The sequence below is a fragment of the Lithobates pipiens genome, unplaced genomic scaffold (genome assembly GCF_037356315.1).
Source record: "Lithobates pipiens isolate NorthernLeopardFrog02 unplaced genomic scaffold, aLitPip1_a1.2 Scaffold_8, whole genome shotgun sequence".
Lineage (NCBI taxonomy): Eukaryota > Metazoa > Chordata > Amphibia > Anura > Ranidae > Lithobates > Lithobates pipiens.
The window spans coordinates 86,167,684-86,193,097 of record NW_027507903.1 but is presented as its reverse complement, the minus strand read 5'-3'; the positions used below and the strand labels follow the sequence as shown (position 1 = coordinate 86,193,097).

General features: G+C 40.2%; 1 protein-coding gene across 1 annotated transcript in view; it reads right to left on the bottom strand.

Moving 5' to 3' along the window:
- LIPC (lipase C, hepatic type) overlaps nt 1–25,414 on the bottom strand; it is a 275,926-nt gene that overhangs the window by 89,104 nt on the left and 161,408 nt on the right. The window contains exons 4-5 of the mRNA XM_077472827.1: nt 20,628–20,839; nt 12,223–12,402 (exon numbers count right to left, since the gene is read on the bottom strand). Of these exons, the coding sequence (XP_077328953.1) occupies nt 12,223–12,402; nt 20,628–20,839 (392 nt within the window). The remainder of the gene's footprint in view (nt 1–12,222; nt 12,403–20,627; nt 20,840–25,414) is intronic.

The following is a 25,414-nucleotide window of genomic DNA, read 5'->3' as shown; positions in this document are numbered from 1 at the left end:
AGTGATACTAAAGTCTTATTTTTTTTTTTTTTTTGGGTTACAAATAACAAACATATTATACTTACCTGCCCTGTGCAGTGGTTTTGCACAGAGCAGCCTACATCCTCATCTTCTCGGGTCCTTCGCTGGCACTCCTGGCCCCTCCCTCATGATGAGTGCCCCCACAGAAAGCAGCTTGCTAAGGGGGCACCCAATTTAAGTCCCTTCAGACATAGAGCCGTGACTCAGCCCTGCCCTCTCTCTCTCCTCATTGGCTCACTGAATTTGACAGCAGTGGGAGCCAATGGCACCCACTGCTGTGCCAATGGCGCCCACTGCTGTGTCTCTGCCAATCAGGAGGGAGAGTCCCCGGACTTCATAGCTCTCGTACAACATTGCTGGATAGAGATGGAGCCCAGGTCAGTATTAGGGGGCTGAGGGGGGATGCTGCACACAGAAGGTTTTTTATCTGAAAACATAGAATGCATTAAGATAAAAAACTTTCTGCCTTTAGAACCACTTTAAAGTGGAGGGCCACCCTGAAAAAAAAATACATTAAAAATTAGAAAAAAAATCTGAAAAAAAAATATTTTTTTTTTAACTTGCCAGAAATGCCTGTTGCTAGGCACATCATCCTAATCTGCCTCTTCCTCCTACGCAGAGATCTTCTATCTTCTCTCCTCCGTGCGGCGTCTTCTGGGTAATGGGTCACGCTGTGTTCTGGGAACTGTGTATCCCAGAACACAGCGCGCCCCATTCACAAAGCGCTGCGTGACTCGTGCATGCGCAGTAGGAAATGGGCAGTGAAGCCACAAGGCTCCACTGTCTGTTTCCCTTAGCCAAAATGGCGGCGCCGAGAACCGAGACCGAGGGACGGGTCAGCCTCGGGCGGCCGACATCGCGGGCGCCCTGGACAGGTAAGTGTGCTTATTACAGTGTTAAAGCTGCTGACTTTTACATTTTTTTTAAAACCGGCCCTCCTCTTTAAGAACGTTAGTTCTTCCAACAAAATAACCATTTTTGGAACTGTAGATTAAAGCCTTTTTTCTCCAGTGGTTAGACATGTTCTTGTGTCTTTTGCAGTAAAGTAAATATCCTTTTATTTGCTTTCATGGGGTGATCATATCTAATCTGTATCCCCCCTTAATTTATATGAATGTTTATGCTGACTTGCTGTTGCTGTCAAAGCTAAGAAGAATACTTAAAAAAATCTAACTATAAACCAGTGCTAATTTTGTTAACAAAAATATTTTCGTCAACAAGATTAACCCTGTTTTATTTGACTAAAATATGACTAAAACTAAAACAATTCAGATGACTAAAATATGACTAAAACTCATATGGCAGTTTTTTTTTATCCTATTTTATTTTTCAATTTTTTAATACCACAACAGCATATATTTTTTTATATCACAACAACATATACACAAAAAACATTGAAATCAAAAACACAAATATTCATACCGTCACAAAAACATACACAAAGTCCCAATCGGCCCTATCTCTGACCATGTCTGGGATAAGATTCCTCGGGCCCTTCCCATTGTATCTTTTTCACACTCATTTAGATTAACACAATTTTATATATTGCATAGGGCGTATAGGACCCCAGAATTTTTGTTCACCATTGGCTTAACAACTGACTCGGCTTGCTCTAGATTTGGCAATCCGGGGTCACTGTCTGATACATTTATTATGGCACTGCCCGAAACTCCAGAGGTATTGGGCCGAGGTTGTGGGCACACTTAATGGGATTTAGATCTTTCAGTGGATCCCTTAACATGTCTACTGGGCTATCTTGATAGCTCAATGCTTAAACCATCAAGGTGGAATACTGTTGCACGAGAGCTTTTTGTGGCCCGAAGACAAATTGTTATTAAGTGGACCTCCCCTCCCCCTCCGACTATATCTGTTTAGCTATTTGTGCTGAATTTCCTGTGAGAGACATATTTTCTTTATGAGAAATTCATTTAAGAGGTTTGATGCTACCTGGAAGTCGTGACTTGACCATATGGATACGGGACTGAGTTAGGAGCTGTTTGTCGGAATACAGATGTATGGGAAAAATAGTTTTTCATTTATAGGATAAGAGGACTGTTGATCAATATGACAGTGGAAGGGATGGGGAAAGGGATGGGTTTTTATTTTTTTTACATTTTTTTATTTATTTATTTTCTTTTTCCTTGGGGCTTTGTGTATGTTTTTAAGATGGTATGAATATTTGTGTTTTTGACTAAAATGGTCAAAAACACATAGTCAAAAGACTATGAATTAAACTAAGTAGAAATTTGACGTCAAAATTAACACTGCACTATCACATAAGAATAAGTAGGGGCCATCTACTAAACTGCTGAAAGAAACAAAAATGAAGAAAAAGGCTTTTCAGGTAATATGTGAAATGGCATTACAGCCAATAGAATTTACAGTTTTTTTTGTATATTTTAAGGCAAGGTTTGCACATGTCTGGGCCGCAGTGAGCTTTTAAAAGTCCGCTGAAGCTTTGTTCACCAGTTCAGGTGCGATTTTTACTTGAATTTGTACCAGAACTGGAAGTAAAATTGCACAGGATTCTTTTCAAAAACAGACTGTGCCCGCCCCAGACATGTGTGAACTGGCTCCATTGCAAGCTGGTCTGGTTCACGTTATATAATTTAGATGCGCTTCAAAATGCATCCAATTGGCATATATGTGAACTTAAAGTTGCACTTCTGTTTGACAAAAGTCAATATTTTTGTTTGTTTAGGAAACTTGGTTTTATTCATTATGACGTTATATATCACAATGGCTAAATCTATATCTGTAGTGCATGTTTCGAACCTTAATACCATCCAGTGCCTTGAAAAAGAATTCATGCCCCTTGAATTTTTCCACATTTTGTCATGTTACAACTAGAAAAGTAAATATATTTTAAAGTATTTTGTTTGCATTTTATATGATAGACCAACATAAAGTGGCACAAAATTGTAAAGTGGAGGGAGAATGATAAATGGTTTTCCAAACTTTTTACAAATACTATAAATATCTCAAAAATGTGGCAAGCATTTGTATTCAGCCCCCTTTACTCTGATATCCCTAACTAAAATGTAGTGGAACCAATTGCCTTCAGATATCACCTAATTAGTAAACAGAATCAACCTGTGTGTAATTTAATCTCAGCATAAATACAGCTGTTCTATGTGAAGCCCACAGAGGTTTGTTAGAGAACCTTAGTGAACAAACAGCATCATAAAGGCCAAGAAACATACCAGACAGGTCAGGGATAAAGTTGCAGAGAAGTTTAAAGCAGGGTTATGTTCTAAAAAAATATCCCAAGCTTTGAACATCTCATGGAGCACTGTCCAATCCATCATCCAAAAATGGAAAGAGTATGGCACTGTAAACCTACCAAGACATGGCCGTCCACCTAAACTGACAGGCTGGGCAAGGAGAGCATTAGTCAGAGAAGCAGCCAAGAGGCCCATGGGAACTCTGGGGGAGCTGCAGAAATCCACAGCTCAGGTGGGAGAATCTGTCCACAGGACAACTATTAGATGTGCACTCCACAAATCTGGGCTTTATGGAAGAGTGGCAAGAAGAAATCATTGTTGAAAGAAAGCCATAAGAAGTGCCATTTGTAGTTTGCGAGAAGCCATGTGGGAGACACAGTAAATGTGGAAGAAGGTGCTCTGATCAGAGGAGACCAAAATGTAACTTTTGGGCCTGGAAGCAAAACTCTGTGTGGTGAAACATTGTGGTGGCAGCATCATGTTGTGGAGATGTTTTTATTCAGCAGGGACAGGGAAACTGGTCAAAGGTGATGGGAAGATGGATGGAGCCAAATACATGGCAATCTTAGGTTCACCTTCCAGAAGGACAACGACCCTAAACATACAGCCAGAGCTTCAATGGAATGGTTTAGATCAAAGCATATTCATGTGTTAGAATGGCCCAGTAAATGTTGAGACCTAAATCCAATTGAGAATCTGTGGCAAGACTTGAAACTTGCTGTTCACAGAAGCTCTCCATCCAATTCGACAGAGCTTGAGCTATTTTGTAAAGAAGAATGGGCAAAAATGTCACTCTCTAGATGTGCAAAGCTGGTAGAGATATACCCCAAAAGACGTGCAGCTTTAATTGCAGAGAAAGGTGGTTCTACAAAGTATTGATTTAAGGGAGCTAAATATGAATGCATGCCACACCTTTCACATTTATTTGTAAAACATTTTGGAAAACATTTTTCATTTTACTTCCACTTCACAACTATGTGCCACTTCGTGTTGGTCTATAAAATCCCAATAAAATATATTTACGTTTTTGGTTGTAACATAACAAAAATGTGGAAAATTTAATGGGACATGAATACTTTTTCAAGGCACTGTAATTAATAACTGTTACTTGATTTTTACTCCAGGAGTATATAATGAGTTTGGAAATTATTGAGAAATGTTTAAATAATGCATTACAATCTAACCAAAACCCATCAGATTTGCGTCAACTAAAATACAACTAAAACTAAAACGGCATTTTAGTCAAAAGACTAAAACTAAATAAAAGTTTGACATCAAAATTAACACTGCTATAAACTATTGATAACATCCCAAGTTTCCTTTTATTTTAAATCAGCCCATTTATATAATCATATGGAAAAGTTTAACATATTTCAATGTTGGTGGGGTGTGATGCCACCTTTGCCGTGGGTAGCAAAGCACAAGCCTGCCACTGAAGAGTACTTTTTGTATACTTGCAGTGCAGTCACTAAATCTAGTCATCATTTTTTTGTTGTGGCTGGAGGTGGAAAAATCACTCCATCCTCATTCCACATAGCACATGCATCGTATAAAGAAAACAATTTTCTTGTATTTATGAATCTTTCTGTGAACAAACTGCTTTTCAGCTGCCAGATATGTCAGTCCACCAAAGTAAATGAGAAAGCAGAAGCTAAGGTAAATAAATATTGCTGTTATATTTTACAATGCAAATGTTTGTGCTGGAACCATCACAGAGAACAGAGTAGTTAACTTCCCTGAACATCTTGAGTCTGATTGTACAACTGCTGAACTACTGCTTAACAGTGCCATAAAATAAGCGCAGAAGAGTAAAATCTGGCAGATGCATAGCAGCTCAGGAGAAAAGAAATACAGTGCTCTGTCTGGGCTCCAAAGAACAAAGTATACCACTGTCACATCTCATTTCCATCAATGCCTGCATCTATCAATTGAACATATTCAATACGTTGACAGGGATATTATGTCTATTTACTTCTAGGCTCATGTTTCTTTTTCTATTGCTCTGCTATAGCTCACCTTCTTAATAAATTTCGAACCAAGCACACTGTGGGGAGATTTACTAAAACTGGTGCACTCTGAATCTGGTGCAGATGTGCATAGTAGCCAATCAGCTTCTAACTTCAGCTTGTTCAATTACGCTTTGAAAATAAGGCTGAGTTCACACTGCTCTGACAGAAATCATGCGACTTCTGATCCGACTTTGCCCTGCTACTTCGTGTTCAATTTCCATGTGACTTCAATGTACTGGGTTCCGACTTTGATCCGACTTTGAGATGATTGCGACTTGGCCTTTGACCATTCAAAACAATTCTTTTCCTTCTGGTATTGATGAATTCAAATTAATAAAAAAAAATAGTGTGCCCCCCCCCAGATCCATACCAGGCCCTTTGAGTCTGGTATGGGTCTTGAGGGGGAACCCCACCCCAAAATGAAAACAAAATAGTGTGGGGTCCCCCCAAAGGCATACCAGAACCTTAGGTCTGGTATGGATTTTGAGGGAAAACTGCACACAAAAAAAAACAGTGTAGGGTCCCCCCAAAATCCATACCAAACCCTTATCTAAGCATGCAGCCCAGCAGGTCAGGAAAGGGGGGAGATGTGAGCGCCCCCCCTCCTGGACCATACCGGACCATATGCCCTTAACATGGGGGGTGGGTGCGTTGGGGTGGAGGGGCTCTGCCCCCACCCCAAAGCACCTTATCTCCATGTTGATGGGGAAAAGGGCCTCTTCCCAACAACCCTGGGTGGTGGTTGTGAGGGTCTGCGGGCAGGGGGCTTATCAGAATCTGAAACCCCCTTTAAGAATGGGGACTCCTGAATCCTGCACCCCCTATGTGAATGAGTATGGGGTACATTGTACCCCTACCCATTCCCCCCCCAAAAAAGTGTAGCGTTACAAAAATAAAAATATAAATGAAATATTCAGCGCTAATATATAAATACAATAAATACTATTGCAAGCAGACACTCAAGGTAAATTCAATCAATCCCTCAAATAACTAAAAACATATAAACAGTGCTGCGCAAAAAATATTAAATGTCCATAATCTATGGGAGACAATCTGAAAAGGTGTAAGTGGATAGATGTAGATTGATAGGTCTGATATTCAGTGATCCCTTCACCATATAAATGGATGGCCTCTCACCTCCAACCTTCGACCTATTACAGGTCACTATGCAGTAAACAAACAGTAAAGCCCACAGATCTTGCAACCTTCTGTCTAATGCAAATCACTATGTAGTAAATGAACGGTGAAGCCAACAGGTCCTCATATCATAGTAATATCGGGATCCGAAGTTTCAAAAAGCCATATGCAAAAAAGAACATACGATCTAATGCTCTCTCCGTTGCATCTTTAATAGTAAAAAAACAAATGAAATTCCACTTACAAAATATCGCACTCCAAGCTGAGTGCTAGGCATCCAAGTTACAGCGTGTATCAAACCGATGTGATGGCTGCGGGTGACGTAATGCGTAACACCTGACCCCTCGTACACGTTACGTCTGTAGGCGGGACTTCCTCAGCGCAGGGCAAGGGCATAACAAAAAACAAGAGATGGTTTTTGTGAAGTCCTTTTTTTAAAATGAAGAATGTTCCCATCGTAGCTCCAATGTGTCTTCTTTCTCCAGCACTGCCCCTGATGTCTTCTTTCTTTGTTTCTGCCACCAATGTCTTCTTCCTCTGGTCTTGTCTCTCCACTGATGTCTTCTTCCTCCACTGCCGCCGACCCTTGTAAGCTCCAGTGTCTGCCAGTTCTTATATAGCCATTACATGGTTGGAGCCTGTGTGGGGGGAGGACTGCCTTTTTTTTATTTTAGTGAGTCGTCAGCGGTGGAGGGAGAAGACGGGGGACATCCTTCATTTTTAATAAAGGGCTTGTCAAAAACCGTCTCTTGTTTTTTGTAACACTACGCTCTTTTTTTGGGTAAATGGGTAGGGGTATAATGTACCCATACTCATTCACGTAGAGGGGGCGGGATCGGGGGCCCCCTTTCTTAACCACTTTCATACCGGGCCATAGTAAAATGATGCCGGCAGGAACATCTCCTCCCTCTACCTGGAAGTCATATGGCGTCCTCCGGTTCTCGAAGCTCCTGCGGGTGCCCGGGGGCCCACAGCACAGCGATTGGGGACACAGCCCATTCCCAACACCGACTGTGCCCAATCACAGCCAGTCACATTTGTTATGCTCGTAATCGCTGCTCGTGCGCCCCCCCAGGGGCATGCAGCGTGGTGATCGGGAATGAGGCGTGCCCCTAGGACACAGCCCATCCCCAATCAGGGTAAAGAGCCAATGAAATTGTCTCTTTACTACGTGACTGGCTTTGTCCAATTACAGATGATCAGAAATGTAAACAAATGGCTGTAGTGCCATTTGCGGGTTCTCCTCCTCAGTGTGTGAGGAGGTGACCTGGAAGAAAAATTTTGCCGCAGTACAGTGATGTGCTCCAATCACCCCACAAATAAAGAGCATCTGTCACAAGCCCATCAAATGATCTGTCACCAGCCCATCTAAGTACCTATCACAAGCTCCAGAGTACCTGTCACAGCCCATCAGAGTACCTGTCATCACCCCCAGGGTACCTGTCACCAGCCCCAGAATACCTGTCACAGCCCATCAAACCATCTGTCACCAGCCCCAAAGTACCTGTAACCAGCATCAGAGTACCTGTCACCAGCCCCAGAGTACATGTCACTAGCATCAGAGTACCTGTCACCAGCCCCAGAGTACCTGTCACTAGCATCAGAGTACCTGTCACCAGCATCAAAGTACCTGTTACCAGCCCCAGAGTACCTGTCACCAGCATCCGAGTAGCTGTCACCAGCATCAGAGTAACTGTCACCAGCATCAGAGTAACTGTCACCAGCCCCAGAGTACCTGGCACCAGCCCCAGCCCCAGCGTACCTGTCACCAGCCCCAGCGTACCTGTCACCAGCATCAGAGTACCTCAGGTGTGATCAATTTTTAATGATTTGCACCATAGCTTGTAGACTCTTTAACTTTCACACAGACCAAATCATTTACATTAATTTGGGTTATTTTTTTTACCAAAGATATGTAGCAGTATACATTTTGGCCCAAATTTATGAACAACAATTACTTATTTGCTAAATTTTTAACTAGAAACTAAAAAAAGTGTTTTCTTTTCAAAATGTTTGCTCATTTTTTACAGTTATGCCCATAAGTTTACACACCCTGGCAGAATTTATGATTTCTTGGCCATTTTTCAGGAAATGTGAATGATAACACAAAAACTTTTCTTTCACTCATGGTTAGTGTTTGGCTTAAGCCATTTAGTATCAATCAATGGTGTTTACCCTTTTTAATCATAATGACAACAGAAACTACCCAAATGACCCAGATCAAAAGTTTACACACCCCAGTTCTTAATACCATGTATTGCCCCCTTTAACATCAATGACAGCTTGAAGTCTTTTGTAGTGTTTGTGGATGAGGCTCTTTATCTTCTCAGATGATAAAGCTGCCCATTCCTCTTGGCAAAAAGCCTCCAGTTCCTGTAAATTCCTGGGCTGTCTTTCACAGTTGAGATCTCCCCAGAGTGGCTCAATGATATTGAGGTCAGAAGACTGAGATGGCCGCTCTAGATCCTTCACTTTATTCTGCTGTAGCCAATGACAGGTCGACTTGGCCTTGTGTTTTGGATCATTGTCATGTTGGAATGTCCAAGCACGTCCCATGCGCAGCTTCCTGGCTGATGAATGCAAATGTTCCTCCAGTATTTTTTATAACATACTGCATTCACCTTGCCATCAATTTTGACCAAATTTCCTGTGTCTTTATAGCTCACAAATCCTCAAAACATCAGCGATCTACTTCAGTTTTTTACAGTAGGAATGGTGTAGCTTTCATCATAGACCTTTTTGACTCCTCTCCAAATGTAGTGTTTATGTAGTGTTTAGGTAGTGTTTATGGTCATTTTTGGTCTCATCACTCCAAATGACTTTGGCGTATTGAAAGCGGGATACTTTGTAGCATTTGCATAGTAATGTTTTTCTTCTGGCAAATCGACCATGCAGCCCATCTTTCTTCAAATGCCTCCTTATTGTGCATCTCGAAACAGCCACTCCACATATTTTCAGAGAGTCCTGTATTTCACCTGAAGTTATTTGTGAGTTTTTCTTTGCATCCTGAACAATTTTCCTGGCAGTTGTGACTGAAATTTTAGTTGGTCTACATGACCATGGTTTGGTTTCAGCAGAACCCCTCATTTTCCACTTCTTGATTAGAGTTTGAACACTGCTGATTGGCATTCTCAATTCTTGGATATATTTTTATATCCCTTTCCTGTTTTTTACAGTTCAACTACCTTTTCCTGCAGAGCCTTTGACAATTCTTTTGCTTTCCCCATGGCTCAGAATCCAGAAACATCAGTGCAGCACTGGATGAGGGATGCAAGGGTCTGTCAGGAGTCCAGAAACTCATTGACCTTTTATACACACACACTAATTACAAGCAAACAGATCACAGGTTGGGATGGTTACTTTTAATAGCCATTTAAACCCATTTGTGTCAACTTAGAAGATAAATAGCCTCATCCACAAATACCACAAAAGGCTTCAAGTTGTCATTGATGTTAAAGGGGGCAATACACAGTATTAAGAACTGGGGTATGTAAACTTTTGATCAGGGTCATTTGGGTAGTTTCTGTTGTCATTATGATTTAAAAAGAGTAAACCCAGTTGATTAATAATAAATGGCTTCAGCCAAACACTAACCATGAGTGAAAGAAAAGTTTTTGTGTTATTCATATTCTCTGAAAAAATGGGCAAGAAATTATACATTTTGCTGGGGTATGTAAACTTATGAGCAGAACTATATATCGCAATCCATAAAAAACCCAGTCGTGATTAAATACCACCAAAAGAAAGCTCTATTTGTGTGAAAAAATATATAAAAATGTTGTTTGGGTATGGTGTTGCATAGCTGAGTAATTGTCATTCAAAGTGTGAGAGTGCTGAAAGCTGAAAATTGGTCTGGGCAGGAAGGGGGTATAAGTGCCCTGCATTGAAGTGGTTAAAGAGGGCTTCCAGATTCCAATAAGCCCCTTGCCCACAGACCCCACAACCACCACTAACGGTTGTCTGGAAGAGGCCCTTATCCCCATCAACATGAGGACAAAGTGCTTTGGGGTGGGGGGACAAAGTGCTTTGGGGTGGGGGGGCAAAGTGGGGGGCCCCCCACTCCAAAGCACCCACCCTCCCCATTTGAGGGCATGTGGCCTGGTATGGTCCAGGAGTGGGAGTGCTCGCTTGTCCCCCCCTTTCCTGACCTGCCGAGCTGCATGCTCGGATAAGAGTCTGTACAGATTCTGGGGGGGGGCCCACACTTTTTTTTGCATTGGGTTTCCCCTCAACATCAACAGACCAAAGGGTCTGGTATGGTCTTGGGGGGGATCCCACAATTTTTTTTAAAAAAATGGGGGCGTTTGGTTCCACTTCAAGATGCTTAGAGCACTAGTTGCTTTCCACAAGTCGGATCAGTTAAGATGATGATCCCACTTGTATGTGACTTACATTCAAATCAACGTGCTGAAATTGTGCCCAAGTAAGACCAAAGTCAGACCAACACAAAGTCAGACCAACACAAATCGGACCAGTTAAGGTGGCTCTCATAGGGAACCATTGATTTTGACATGTGCTCTCAAAGTCGGAGCACATGTCGGACCAGTGTGAACCGGGCCCAAGGCTCGGTTCACACTGATGTGACATAGGATCCGACTTGTGAGACCTCAAGTTGGATGACAAGTGAAAATTCAGTGTTTCCCTATGAGAGCTCTTAAAGTGGTTCTAAAGGCAGAAGGTTTTTTTTTATCTTCATAATATTTTTAACAAAAAGAAAAACTGAGACTTTCACAATCACTTTAACCACTTCAACCCCAGAAGGATTTGCCCACTTCACGACAAGTCCATTTTTTGCTGTACGACACTGCTTTGAAACAAAATCGATGTCCTTTTTTTCCCACAAATAGACCTTTCTTTTGGTTGTATTTGATCACCTCTGAGTTTTTTTTTGTGTGCTATAAACAAAAAAAGTGACAATTTTGAAAAAAACAAAACAATATTTTTTACTTTTTGGGATAATAAATATTCCCCAAATTTTTTTATAAAACAAATTTCTTCATCTGTTTAGGCCGATATGCATTCTTATATGTATTTTTGGTAAAAAATTGCAATAAGCATATATTAATTGGTTTATGCAAAAGCTATAGCTTCTACGAAATAGGGGAAAGATTTATGGCATTTTTATTATTATTTTTTTTTTTTTTACTAGTGATGGTGGCGATCTGCGATTTTTTGCGGGACTGATAATCACTAGGAACAGACAGACAATCTGTCTCTCCTCTCCTGTCAGAATGGGGATTTGTGTGTTTACACACACAAATCCCCATTCTGGCTCTTGCACCCATGATCGCGGGGGCCCAGCAAACTTTGCGCCCGCCGGCCACGCGCATAGGGTCCCCCGCTGTGCACCAGCGCATGCGTGTGCCTGCTATGGCTCTTATAGGAGCCAACTTGCAGGTATGGCAATTAGTGCAGGAGAAACAACCTGCTGCCGTAAATGTATGTGAGCCGGTCAGGTAGTGGTTAAGTGTATATCTTGTCATCCCAGACTTGTCAAATAAAAAAAAAACAGTATCTCCAGCAAGAATAAACCTAGACTCCAAAAATAGCCTTTAATAAAATATCTTTTATCTCTTCCCAGAACTGCAAGGTTTAAAAGATGGGGAATATATGGGGGAGAGTTTAGTAACAAATAGACCTGAAATTGTATATAAACTATTCTCAAAGTGTATAAAAAAAAACTAAATTCGTGTCCCCATACACTATATGACAGAGCTAGGCTTCAAAAAAAAATATTGAAGCTGCTGTCTTTTACAATATGCTCAGAGCAATCCATCCAAAATCAATTATTGGATTTCTTTTTTACTGATGCTATAAAAAAAAAATCTTACCTCAAGCCATTCCAGAAATTCCGCTATCTCGAGACCAATAAATCGAGTATTTTGCACAGCAACTGCATAGTGTACATGGGCAGAGGTTAGCCAGTTAGCAATGATAACATTAATTTGCTTATTACTTGACTTGAATGTAGCTGCCATCTTTTGGAGCCAGGGTTCCAAGTAACCATCAATCTAAAATTGTTAAAACATATTAAGAAATTATATATATATATATATATGTATATATATACAATATAAACATAAATTACAGTATTTAAACACTTTAACACTTTTTTGCACCATACATATTATAAGAATACATACATACATTCTGTCACGTGACATAAATATTTTTTATTTGTATTATGTATAGGCAGCAAAAGGGATATAAATTGGAGAGTCAAACTTCTTATGTGTTACCATTACAATTTTTCCTGATTTGCAACAGGAAAAAAACTTTTAGATATGCATTTAGTTTAGTTTGCATATACACATTCTGCAATGCTTCCTTCTCATGTGAATGAATTTTGCATTTTTCCTGCAGTTCATAATAAAGCATATGACATGGATTTGCATTTATTGCAAATGAGCCCCAAGGCTAATTATCTGGGAGAGTGCAAGAACATTTTTAGTCCCTAAAGAATGATATGTATGGAATACATTTCCTTATGTCCCACATGAACAACTACTTAAAATTATTAAAGTGGAACTAAACTCTTTCAATGAACATTAAAGTGGTTGTAAACCGCATTTATGAAATCTGACCTGGGCACCTATATCTGCAGTGTTTACTTATCTCTCTCCAAAGCCCTAAGTCCCATGTCTTTCTGCTGCTCTGCTCCTCTGTTATCAGCATGATAACTTCTGACAAGTTCTTCAACATGAGAGATAACAACAGCTGGAAATTTGTGTCCAAGAGGTAACTTAGAGATACTGTAGATAAGCAGAGAGCTTGTCTATTCACAGCACAGCTCTGCATGTTTCTTCGTTCCTCTGCCTATGTGGAGGGAGGTGTGTCTTTCCTCCAGTCAGCTCACTGTGTAAGTCCAGACTCCCCTCCCACTGCTGAAATAGGAAGAAAGATTTGTAACACGATGTGCACTTTCTAAAGACTATAGCAAGCTGAAGACAGCAGATATACTGTACATGTCAAACTTATGTGGGGAGATTTGTTTCATCTCTGTGTATCATCTGAGGCTGTTCACTTCATTGGGTATATGTGAGGGTTTACATCCACATAATTATTTTAATGCTATGGCCTCATGCACACTGCAGCATTTATTTTCTGAAGCCCCTGAACACCCCTCTATACTATCCTAGGTGTCCAGGTACACAAAGTAGTTTAGAGGCAGGAGCAATTAGAGGCACAAATCTGAACACACCAAAACTGCATTCAGGAGAGGAAGTTTTGGACATGATCAAGTAAAATGTAAATGTATCATGTTTAGGTACGCTTTTACAGTTTAGCGGTTAAAAGATCATTTTGATTATGATGACAATTCATGGAATTCTGTGTATGCAGGAAGTTCTCTGTGACCTTGCCGCGCCCTGGTGTACTCACAGCTGCCAGGAGGGACACAATGGCTAGGGATGTGAGCCAGCCACAGCTGATCAAAGCTGTTCAAAAGCAACCCTAAATTTGGGACCAGTCCCACCCTAGATATACAGACCGCATATCTAAAATAAATATGTGGGATGAAATTGGCCAGAGCCTGACTGAGGACTGGGATAGTCTTATGCGCAGTTAGAGGAAGGATACAGTTAAGGGCATATGTCAACAAGATTTTATGTACTTTTTTTGTTGTATGTATGCTTATGTACCCTTCTTTTGTGCTTTTTTTTATTAGTTGACATCCTCCAGACATGGTGGAAGTCCCTTTCCTATGACCATGTGCATAGCGATTTAAATAAAGAAATGGATGCACAGCAGAGTGAAACCCTAAGCACACACTGGCAACACTCTATTGCAATGAAGCTTACGGGGGGGGGGGGGGGGTTGCGGCAGTGTGTTTAACATTTTCTAAATATACCTTTTTATCAATTTTTTTTTTTTTTACATTTTGCATTTTTGATAAAAACAATTGAATTTTTTCAATTTAAATTTTTTATAAAAAATACTTTGGATCAATCATCTTTACCTCCAGATTTTATCTAAGATATGTGGTTAGGGCCTTACGTGGTACTCCTCTGAGGCCCTCTCCGCGGTCCATACTCCCCCTTGTAACCTGTTGTGGTATAACTACCTGTGCCATGTGCATCAGGTGGGAAGTGGGAGGTTACATTCCCCTACCTTCCTTTTACTCGTGATGTAATATTATAATTTAGTTACTATCTACTATTGCAGCCTACTTATTATTTAGTTATCTGTACTATGTTCATGTACGATAACATTATTTTACTACTTAGTCATTGTTTCTTATGCAAAGTTTGTTACCTACTTTCAATATAAATATTGAACAAGAAAAATTAATTAAAGTTTGTGGTACTCAGATATTGCTAAGTTCCGTTTTAAGTACCATTTCCAAATTTTATATATATTATATATATATATATATATATATATATATATATATATATATATACACACACACACACCGTATAAATATATATACTACATTGTCAAAAGTATGGACACCTGCCTTTACACGCACATGAACTTTATGGTGACCTAGTCTTAGTCTGTAAGGTTCAATATTGAGTTGGCCCACCCTTAGAAGCTATAACAAACAGCTTCAACTCTTCTGGGAAAGCTGACCACAAGGTTTAGGAGCGTGTCTATGGGAATGTTTGACCATTCTTCCAGAAGCACATTTGTGAGGTCAGGCACTGATGTTGAAGACATGGCTAACAGTCTCTGCTCTAATTCATCCCAAAGTTGTCCTGTCAGGTTGAGGTCAGGACTCTGTGCAGGTAAGTCAAGTTCGCCCACCCCAAACTCGCTCATCCAAGAAAGCTCTGGATTCTTTCCTAAATGTACATAATATAATTAGGTACTGAAATTTATAGGTAAAGTTGATCAAGGGGAAATCGTATTGCCTCTTGGGGGATCAGGAAGACATTTTTTCCCCTGCTGTAGCAAATTGGATCATGCTTTGCTGGGGTTTTTCACCTTCCTCTGGATCAACTGTGGTATAGGATTGGGGACATGGGATTGTATAATATTATTTTTGTATTTATTTATTTGGTTGAGCTATATCCATGTCTTTATGGACCTTGTTTGTGCACTGGTGCCCAGTCATGTTGGAACAGAAAGGGTCCTCCCCAAACTGTTCCTACATAGTTGTCTGCTCCAAGACATTTTGGACAATTTCATGCTCCCAACTTTGTGGGAACAGTTTGGGGATGGCCCTTTCCTGTTCCAACATGACTGCACACGAGTGCATAAAACAAGGTCCATAAAGACATGGATGAGTGAGTTTGGGGTGGAGGAACTTGACTGGCCTGCACATTCCTGACCTCAACCCGATAGAACACCTTTGGGATGAATTAGAGCAGTGTCCATCCACAAATGGTAGCCTCCACAAGAGGGGTTGGAAAATCCAGCAGGAGCTACAGAGTGTAAAAGAGAAGAGAGGCACCTCTAAGTTTAGCGATATACGGTTGTGCTCATAAGTTTACATACTATAGCAGAATGTATAATTTCTTGGGCATTTTTCAGAGAATATGAATGATAACACAAACACTGTTCTTTCACTCATGGTTAGTGTTTGGCTAAAGCCATTTATTAGCAATCAACTGGGTTTACTCTTTTTAAATCATAATGAAAACTGAAACTACCCAAATGTTTAAAAGTTTACGTACTCTGGTGATTTTGGCCTGACAACATGCACACAAGTTGACGCAAAGGGGTTTGAATGGCTATTAAAGGTAACCATCCTCACCTGTGATCTGTTTGCTTGTAATAAGTGTGGGTGTATAAAAGGTCAATGAGTTTATGGACTCCTGACAGACCCTTGCATCTTTCATCCAGTGCTGCACTAACGTTTCTGTATTCTGAGTCATGGGGAAAGCAAAAGAATTGTAAAAGGATCTGCGGGAAAAGGTAGTTGAACTGTATAAAACAGGAAAGAGATATAAAAAGATATCCAAGGAATTGAGAATGCCAATAAGCAGTGTTCAAACTCTAATCAAGAAGTGGAAAATGAGCGGTTCTGTTGAAAACAAACCACGGACAGGTAGACCAACTAAAATTTCAGTCACAACTGCCAGGAAAATAGTTTGTGATGCAAAGAAAAACCAACAAATAACTTCAGATGAAATACAGGACTCTGAAAACATGTGGTGTGGCTGTTTCAAGATGCACAATAAGGAGGCACTTGAATAAAGATGGACTGCATGGTCGAGTTGCCAGAAGAAAGCCATTACTATGCAAATGCCACAAAGTATCCCACTTATAATAAGCCAAACAGCACAGAGACAAGCCTCAAACCTTCTGGCACAAAGTCATTTGGAGTGATGAGACCAAAATTTAGATTTTTAGCCACAACCATAAACACTACATTTGGAGAGGAGTCAACAAGGCCTGAAAGGTTCACCATTCCTACTGTGAAACGCGGAGGTGGATTGCTGATGTTTTGAGGATGTGTGAGCTATAAAGACACAGGAAATTTGGTCAAAATTCATGGCAAGGTGAATGCAGTATGTTATCAAAAAATACTGGAGGAAAATTTGCATTCATCAGACAGGAAGCTGCGCATGGGTGGGACGTACTTGCACATTCCAACATAAAAATTATCCAAAACACAAGGTCAAGTTGACCTGTAATTGGCTACAGCAGAATAAAGTGAAGGTTCTGGAGTGGCCATCTCAGTCTCCTGACATCAATATCATTGAGCTACTCTGGGGAAATCGCAAACGTGCAGTTCATGTAAGGCTTTTTGCCAAGAACAATTGGCAGCTTTACCATCTGAGAAGATAAAGAGCCTAGTCCACAAATACCACAAAAGACTTCAAGTTGTCATTGATGTTAAAGGGGGCAATACACAGTATTAAGAACTGAGGTATGTAAACTTTTGATCAGGGTCATTTGGGTAGTTTCTGTTGTCATTATGATTTAAAACGAATAAACCCAGTTGATACTAAATGGCTTCAGCCAAACACTAACCATGGGTGAAAGAAATGTTTTGGTGTTATCATTCATATTCTCAGAAAAATGGCCAAGAAATCATAAATTCTGCAGGGTATATAAACTTATGAGCACAACTGTAGTTACATTTAATGAAGGTACAGCATTTAGCATCTCACATGGTTGATGATTAAAAGAGGCACATCTAAGTATGCAGGCATCAGGGGTAAAGCTGTCCACATAGACCCTCCTCCGCACTGTCGGCTCTCACTGCTGTCAGTCTGCAATCATGATCGGGAAGACTACCCTGCAGTAGAACGATCTGAAAGCGAGGCTTGAAGCGCTCGTGGAGTGCAGCATGGAATGGATGATGACGATGGTGGTGCGGTCTATGTGGACAGCTTTACCCCAGGTGTCTGCATACTTAAATGTGCTGTTTTAATCATCAACCATGTGAGTTGCGAAATGTTGTACCTTCATTAAATGTAACCATATTGCTACACTTAGAGGCACCTCTCTTCTCTTTTATACTCAGTTGTGACATGACGCTACTTGTATATCAAGACATAGCTTGTTTGTATTGTAAAAAATTGCTTATCTTGCAAAACACTCTCAGACCAAGATACTCTCAACCCAAGGTTTTACTGTATATACAGTGCCTTGAAAAGTATTCATACCCCTTGAAATGTTCCACAGTTTGTTATGTTATAGCCAAAAACGTAAATGTATTTTATTGGGATTTTATATGATTGACCAACATAAAGTGGCACATAATTGTGAAGTGGAAAGAAAATGATAAATGGTTTTCAACATTTTTTACAAATAAATATTTATATTCAGCCCCACTGAATCAATACTTTGTAGAACCACTTTTTGCCGCAATTACAGCTGCAAGTCTTTTTGTCTATGTCTCTATCAGCTTTGCACATCTAGAGAGTGATATTTTTGCCCATTCTTTTCTGCAAGATAGCTCCGGCTCTGTCAGATTGGATGGAGAGCATCTGTGAACAGCAATTTTCAAGTCTTGCCACAGATTCTCTATTGGATTTAGGTCTGGACTTTGACTGGGCCATTCTAACACATTCATTAATATACTTTGAGCTAAACCATTACATTGCAGCTCTGGCTGTATGTTTAAGGTCATTGTCTGGCTGGAAGGTGAACATCCGCCCGAGTCTCAATTCTTTTGCAGAACAGGTTTTCTTTTAAGATTACCCTGTATTTGGCTCCATCCATCTTTCCATCAACTCTGACCAGCTTCCCTGTCCTTGCTGAAGAAAAGCATTCCCACAAAACGATGCTGCCACCACTATGTTTCACGGTGGGGATGATGTGTTCAGGGTTATGTGCAGTGTTCGTTTTCCACCACACATATCGTTTTGCTTTTAGGCCAAAAAGTTACATTTTGGTCTCATCTAACCAGAGCACCTTCTTCCACATATTTGCTGTGTCCCACACATGGCTTCTCACAAATGGCAAACAGGACTTCTTATGGCTTTCTTACAACAATGTATGAGTGCACGACTAATAGCTGTCCTGTGGACAGACTCTCCCATCTGAGCTGTGGATCTTTGCAGCTCCTCCAGAGTCCTCCAGAGTTACCATGGGCCTCTTGGCTGCTTCTCTGATTAATGCTCTCCTTGCCCGGCCTGTCAGTTTAGGTGGATGTCTTGGTAGGTTTGCAGTTGTGCCATTCTCTTTCCATTTTCGGTGCTCCATGAGAAGTTCAAAGCTTTGGATATTTTTTTATAAGCTAACCCTGCTTTAAATTTCTTCACAGCTTTATCCCTGACCAGTCTGGTGTGTTCCTTAGCCTTCATGATGCTGTTTGTTCACTAATATTCTCTAACAAACCTCTGAGGGCTTCACAGAATAGCTGCATTTATACTGAGGTTAAATTACACACAGATGGACTCTATTTAGTAATCAGGTGACTTCCAAAGGAAATTGCTTCCATTTGATTTTAGTTAGGGGTATCAGAGTAAAGGGGGCTGAATACAAATGCACGCCACACTTTTCAGATATTTATTTATAAAAAAAATTGAAAAACATTTATAATTTTCCTTCCACTTCACAATTATGTGCCGCTTTGTTTTGGTCTATCACATAAAATACCAATAAAATACATTTATGGTATTTGTTGTAATAGGACAAAATGTGAAAAATTTCAAGAGGCATGAATACTTTTTCAAGGCACTGTAAGCTATCTGGATCTCAGCCCTGTGCCAGCACGTGTCATTAGTCCCATGTCTGCATTGCTAGTGATGGTGCCTGCAGGGAGACCAAGAAAGTTTACTGATGCTTCCTGTCAGCATACTCACTGCCAGCACATCTGTCATGTAGCATACCCTGACTGGTTCTTAATGGTGGTCTTCCCTCTTCCAGTTGAAGAATTGTACAGGGGATTATTGGAAGCTTTTTATAGGATAATTCCAGCTACTTGCACTAGTCACATTTAAAAAAAAAATTTGCTTTTATTCCTGCATGGATTTCAGCATTCAAGCCAGGGTAAACATATATTAAAGAGGAAGTAAAGGCAATATAAAAAAAATAAAACACACACCCTGTAAGTCAAAGGCATAATGAGCTAGTATACATAGCATACTAGCTCATTATGAATAACTTACCTGAGAACGAAGCCCCCGAAGCGGTCCTTCATCTTCCTCTTCGCCGCTGCCATGTATCCTGGAGTGACTTCCGGGCCTCGCTGCTCCGGCGCTGTGATTTGCCGGAGCCGCGATGGCGTAACTCACGCGCATGCACACGGGAGCCGACACGAGCGGCATATCGCCGCGATCTGCGGCCTGCCCAGTGCGCCTGCGCGCCGCTGTCTACGGTGGCGGTCTTTTTGTAAATATCTCCTAAACCGTATAGGTTTAGGAGATATTTCTTGGACCTACAGGTAAGCCTTAATCTAGGCTTACCTGTAGGTCAAAGTGGTTTGTAAGGGTTTACAACCATTTTAACTTATTACCAGAGGTGTTTGTTTTCTTACTTGAATGTTAGTGCCCTTTGTGATTTTTTTCAGATATGTGCAGTAATCCGGCATTAAAAAACTCCCACACTTTGTCTCAGTGGTGGAGTTTCCTGCCATAAAGAGCAGTCATTGCTGCTCTCTCATTGGGCCAGGTGACTGGTCATGCATCCCGCTGTAGTTTTCTGCAGGGAACCTATATTGGGATGTCTTTCATCCTTCTCACAGCTCTGCTCCGTGCATTGGCTATGCACAACAGTGCTATGTCTCCACTTAACAAAATGGATTTATGGTTTTTGAGGCCATTGAAGAATAAAAAGTTTATGTGCCTGGAGTTCAGCTTTAAGTCATAGTATAGATGTAGTTTAAAATACATACCGACCATCCATGAACTATTATTACAAGGGGAAGAGAAGCATTAAAGCCACATTTCTCCAGAGTTTCTGGCTGAAGTGTAACAATCTGACATATATTTTTGTTGTCTTTTTCTCCATTTTTGTCTCTTTCTTCATTGTATAACAAGAACTTGGTCTTTACATTGCTTGGATCCCTTTCACTCTGCAAAGTTCTTCGAAGTTCCTCCTTATATCCTACAACACATAAAACACAATATTTCCATTACAGTGGAACTATGGCTTCCCATTAAGAAAATGTACTTAATTATAAGTGCTTCTGCACTTCCAGTTAGCCCTTGGTCCCGATGCAAAGTCCTACAAATACCGGTTTAGCCAGTGAAGTCAGCCTAATACATCTTCCTATGATGGTGTGGCAACGATACTGCACTGCTCCTGAGTTCAAAGCAGAAGTACTGCTCTCATGCAGACTGTGTCTATTTGCTGGTCAGGGGTCGTGGCTATTGGCATTATCACTGCTGATTCCCAAGCTCATCAATCAGCACCTGGGCACATCTAGTGCTGTCCACTGCTTTCTGGATTGACAGCACTGCCTCTGTTGCTCAAACCCTCCCACTGTGAACTGCAATGTCTGGGAGGGGGAGTGTGTGAGACAAAAATTAAAGTGGATTTGGCTCAGTCAGGGAAAATAAAGGATTTTTTTAACTTTGCTTTATGGTGCTTGTGTGTGCCTTAGTACCTGTATTTACTACTTGCCTTTAGTTAGTGAAAAATGCTGCCCATACACAGAATTTGGCTAATTAAACAGGCAGGAAAAAGTATCCTTTAATTTTAAAATAAACATTGCACATCTGCAATATGTTATTTTCTCTATTATTTTTTAAGGACACATTCCTAATAAAGCAACTTTTGATCACTTATCTTGAGACTTTGCACAGCTGACAAAAGTCAGACAGGATTGAACAGTTACAGGCTGAGCTTTGTATCATTCTGTAAACTTGTAAACATTACCCTAAACCTTTAAAGTATACCAAATTTGAATTTCTGTTTCAGTCTGCATGAGAAAAGTTATGCTTGGCAAAATAAAAAGTTAAAGACTTTTAATGACCCAAGACATACATCAAATTACTGTCCAGCTTGGGGCTTAAAGGATAAGTTCATCTTTAAACAAAAAATAATAAATGCACATTTTTTTGCAGGTTAAAATATGTGCATTTATTATTTTTGGTTTCTGGAGCCTCTAAAGCATTGCACCAGTGATCAGCATATGCCATGCAGACTGCCATGCATGTCTCCTGCAGACTGTCAGTGTATCTGTGTGCCCATACATCCCATACGGGCAAGCAGATACAATCTGACAGGAAGAGAAAATGAACTACCACAGCACTCCACAGCCCTATGGTAGTTCATTGAAAACTACAAGCCTACAGCCACAAAGGCTGCTTGACCTTGTTGTTTTCTATTCACAGAACACTGTGAATGGATGACTCTTTTGGGCCATTTCCCCAACAATTCTGGTGGCCTAGTCTACGTGCTGATGTAACTGCCTTTGTAGCTCCATGACACCTTCCAGTGAGCCTCCTACAACCCATACCTAATAGAGAGAGGCCCTTGACCGACCTGTCTATGGATTTCATTGTGGAGTTACCCAACTCCCAGGGCAATACAGTTATCCTTATGTTGGTTCACCGGTTCTCAAAGATGTTTCATTGTATTCCACTTAAGAAGTTGCCCACTTCTAAGGAACTGGCTTCCATTTTTGCTCGGGAGATCTTTCGCTTACATGGGCTACCCAAGGTGATTGTGTCCCGGTTCTGGCGAGCCTTTTGTGCACAGTTGGTAATTCAGCTCGCTTTCTCTTCTGCATATCACCCGCAGTCCAATGGGGCCACAGAATGAGCCAATCAGTCCTTACAGCAATATCTATGTTGCTATATTTCTGACCATCATAACAACTGGTCTATTACCGTGGGAAGAGTTTGCTCACAACAGTGCATTGAATTCTGCTTCTCGATTGTCCCTGTTTATGGCAAATTATGGTTTTCAAGCTTCCATGTTGCCTGACTCGTTTGTTCTGCAGAGTATTTCTGCATGGAGAATAGCATCTCCGTGGTCTTCGTTCCACTTGGGCACAAGTCCAGGAGGCTTTAGGACATGCTAATGATAGGTACAGACTCCATGCTGACTGCAGACGCCTGCCTACGCCTTCCTACCAGGTTGAGCACAGGGTCTGACTGTCATCTCGCAACCTCTGACTTCATGTTCCCTCACTGAAGTTCACAACTCTGTTTATTGGGCCTTTCCGTATTCTTCGCAGGATTAACCCAGTGGCTTACACATTAGACCTTCCTTCTAATATGTGTATACCACCGTGGAATTATATACTTCACCACTAATATTAAATACCGTGCTTTAACACCCCTTCTGAATCCAACCAACTAGTTTGTGCTGATTGTAATAAACCTTTAAACCATACCTATTGTGCCTAATGTTATATAATCAATATTTAAAAAATGTATGTGTATTCAAATCAAGGTACATATATATACTATAAAAAACTATGCTAAATACCAACAGTGAAATTACAAATACTGATAGAAAAATTAGTAATGATAAATCCCTCTTTGTGAAAACAACAATTTATAAACAGAAGGCTAAACCAATATATAAAGTGCGTGACCTAATAATAACAATCCATCATGAAAAAAAGGGGAAAAAAAGATTCCCATAAATATATAGTCCCAGGTGTATAGCCTCAGTGAGTGAACACCAACACCTGTTTATTCCTATAATAATCATGCAACAAAACTTCACCCTTGTGTGCCACCACAACCCTGTAGATTGGCCACTCACCAGATGTAGGTGAATGCTCGCCTTTGGTTCATTAAACGGATAAACACTCCCCATAACAGGTCAGTCTGTATACTCTTCAAGCAATATGCTATTGGGTATAGTGCTTGGCTAGTCCTCATAGAAAATAAATAGCCATCATGGTGTAGTAATGCCCAATTAGTTTATTTAAAAAGGCTAAAAATTTGTTGCACTCATATGTTAAGGTGCCAGTATGCCGACACCAAGCTTATCCAGCCGTGTGAATGGGGTCCGGTTAGCTGGTGTGTGTTCCCCTATGATTTCCTGTGCTGCATGCACTCCAAGCCTCACTTTCGTGTGGAAGGCATTCACGTCACAAAGTCCCAGCAGCCTCTACACATTGTGCAAGGTTTGATTACATCATCAGGAAACTGGGATAGTGCTCTCTATTGTATTTATAATGCTATCTATTCGTTAGGTTATTACATCCCGATGTGGAAGATCAGTATCCCCCGTCCCCAGGAGTAGTAGATCTTAGCCATCTTAGTTCCATCTTAGTTCCTAGCCAGCATTAACTTATTTCCATATGATATTTAGCACCGCCTGTTTCTATCCCCCGGAAGTGGTAAATCCGCCATTTTGGGTACTGGCCGGCATTCTCCCTTTCCCATACACCAAGTCTAATCCAATTTTTACTATATATTTTATATATGTTAACGAGCAGTATCTGTTAGATATAAACTCAAGAGCTTACTACTTGCTTACTACCTAATGTTCCCCTTACTCCTATTAACGATGTGGAATGTTTTAGCTCTTTCTTTACCACCCGCCTATCCGCCTGTTTACTGTGGTGTCCCCAGTGGGCAAAAAGTCACACTTCCTCATATGGTAACTATGGGTTATTTTGCCAGTGGCACAGTGTTCCCACACAGAGAGCTGGAAACACTTTTACATGATCAATTCCTTAAAACCAACATTATATAATCAATTCCCTAAAACATTATTTAATATTTAATATATATGAAAAACCTGAAAAGTGCTTTTATATGTTACATTTCCTTAAACAAATACTCATAAAAAATATTTTTAATAGTCATATCTTAAAGGTAAATATATAACAGAATTTTTTTTATTAAAATATATTTTTCTTATAAAAATAAAAATGAAAAATAAAAATAAAAATGAAAATAAAAATAAAATAAAAATGAAAAATAAAAAAAAACTAGTTCATTCCTCAAAAGTTCTCTATGAAGCATTTTACGTCAAGTTCCACATTCATTCCTAGTGGTTTCATTGTGTTTAATTTATGTATCCAGTAACTTTCATTGCGTGAAACTTCTCTCCTCAGAGTTAAGTTTCTCCAATTTTGTTCTATTCTGTCAATGGCGTAAAACTTGAGATGTCGTGGGTCTCTATTATGTATTTCTCTAAAATGTTTTAAGACACTATGGTGCTTGTATACTACCCAATAGTACATTGTACTTACATAGCCAATTAAAAAACAAGTCCATGTTTAATCCTAAATCTAGTAAAAATCATCATATTGAGGTGGAAATTAAGAACATAAAACCAGATAAACCTAAAACAACGGACAGGGTATGGCAGGGGATAAAAAAGTTAGAAAAACATAAAAATATAGTAATTAGACCTGCAGACAATGGGGGGGGGGATTAGTGGTCCTGACAAAAAAAGATTATGAGTTGGAACTAGGGAGACTGGTGAAAGATGAAACCACGTATCAGCTATTAAAAAAGAATCCCAGTAAAGAATTGAAATTTAAGTTAATTTTTGAATAAGAGCATTGCAGATAAAATATTGAATAAGAAAGAAAGGAAATACTTACTGCCGGAGGCACAGAGAGTGCCAATTATATATCAGGTACCTAAAGTTCATAAAAATAAAACCAACCCACCAGGGAGGCCCATTATAAGTGGGATCGGATCGGTACATTCCAGGCTGGGGGAATATTTCAACATTTTCCTTTATTAAGGAAAATATTCC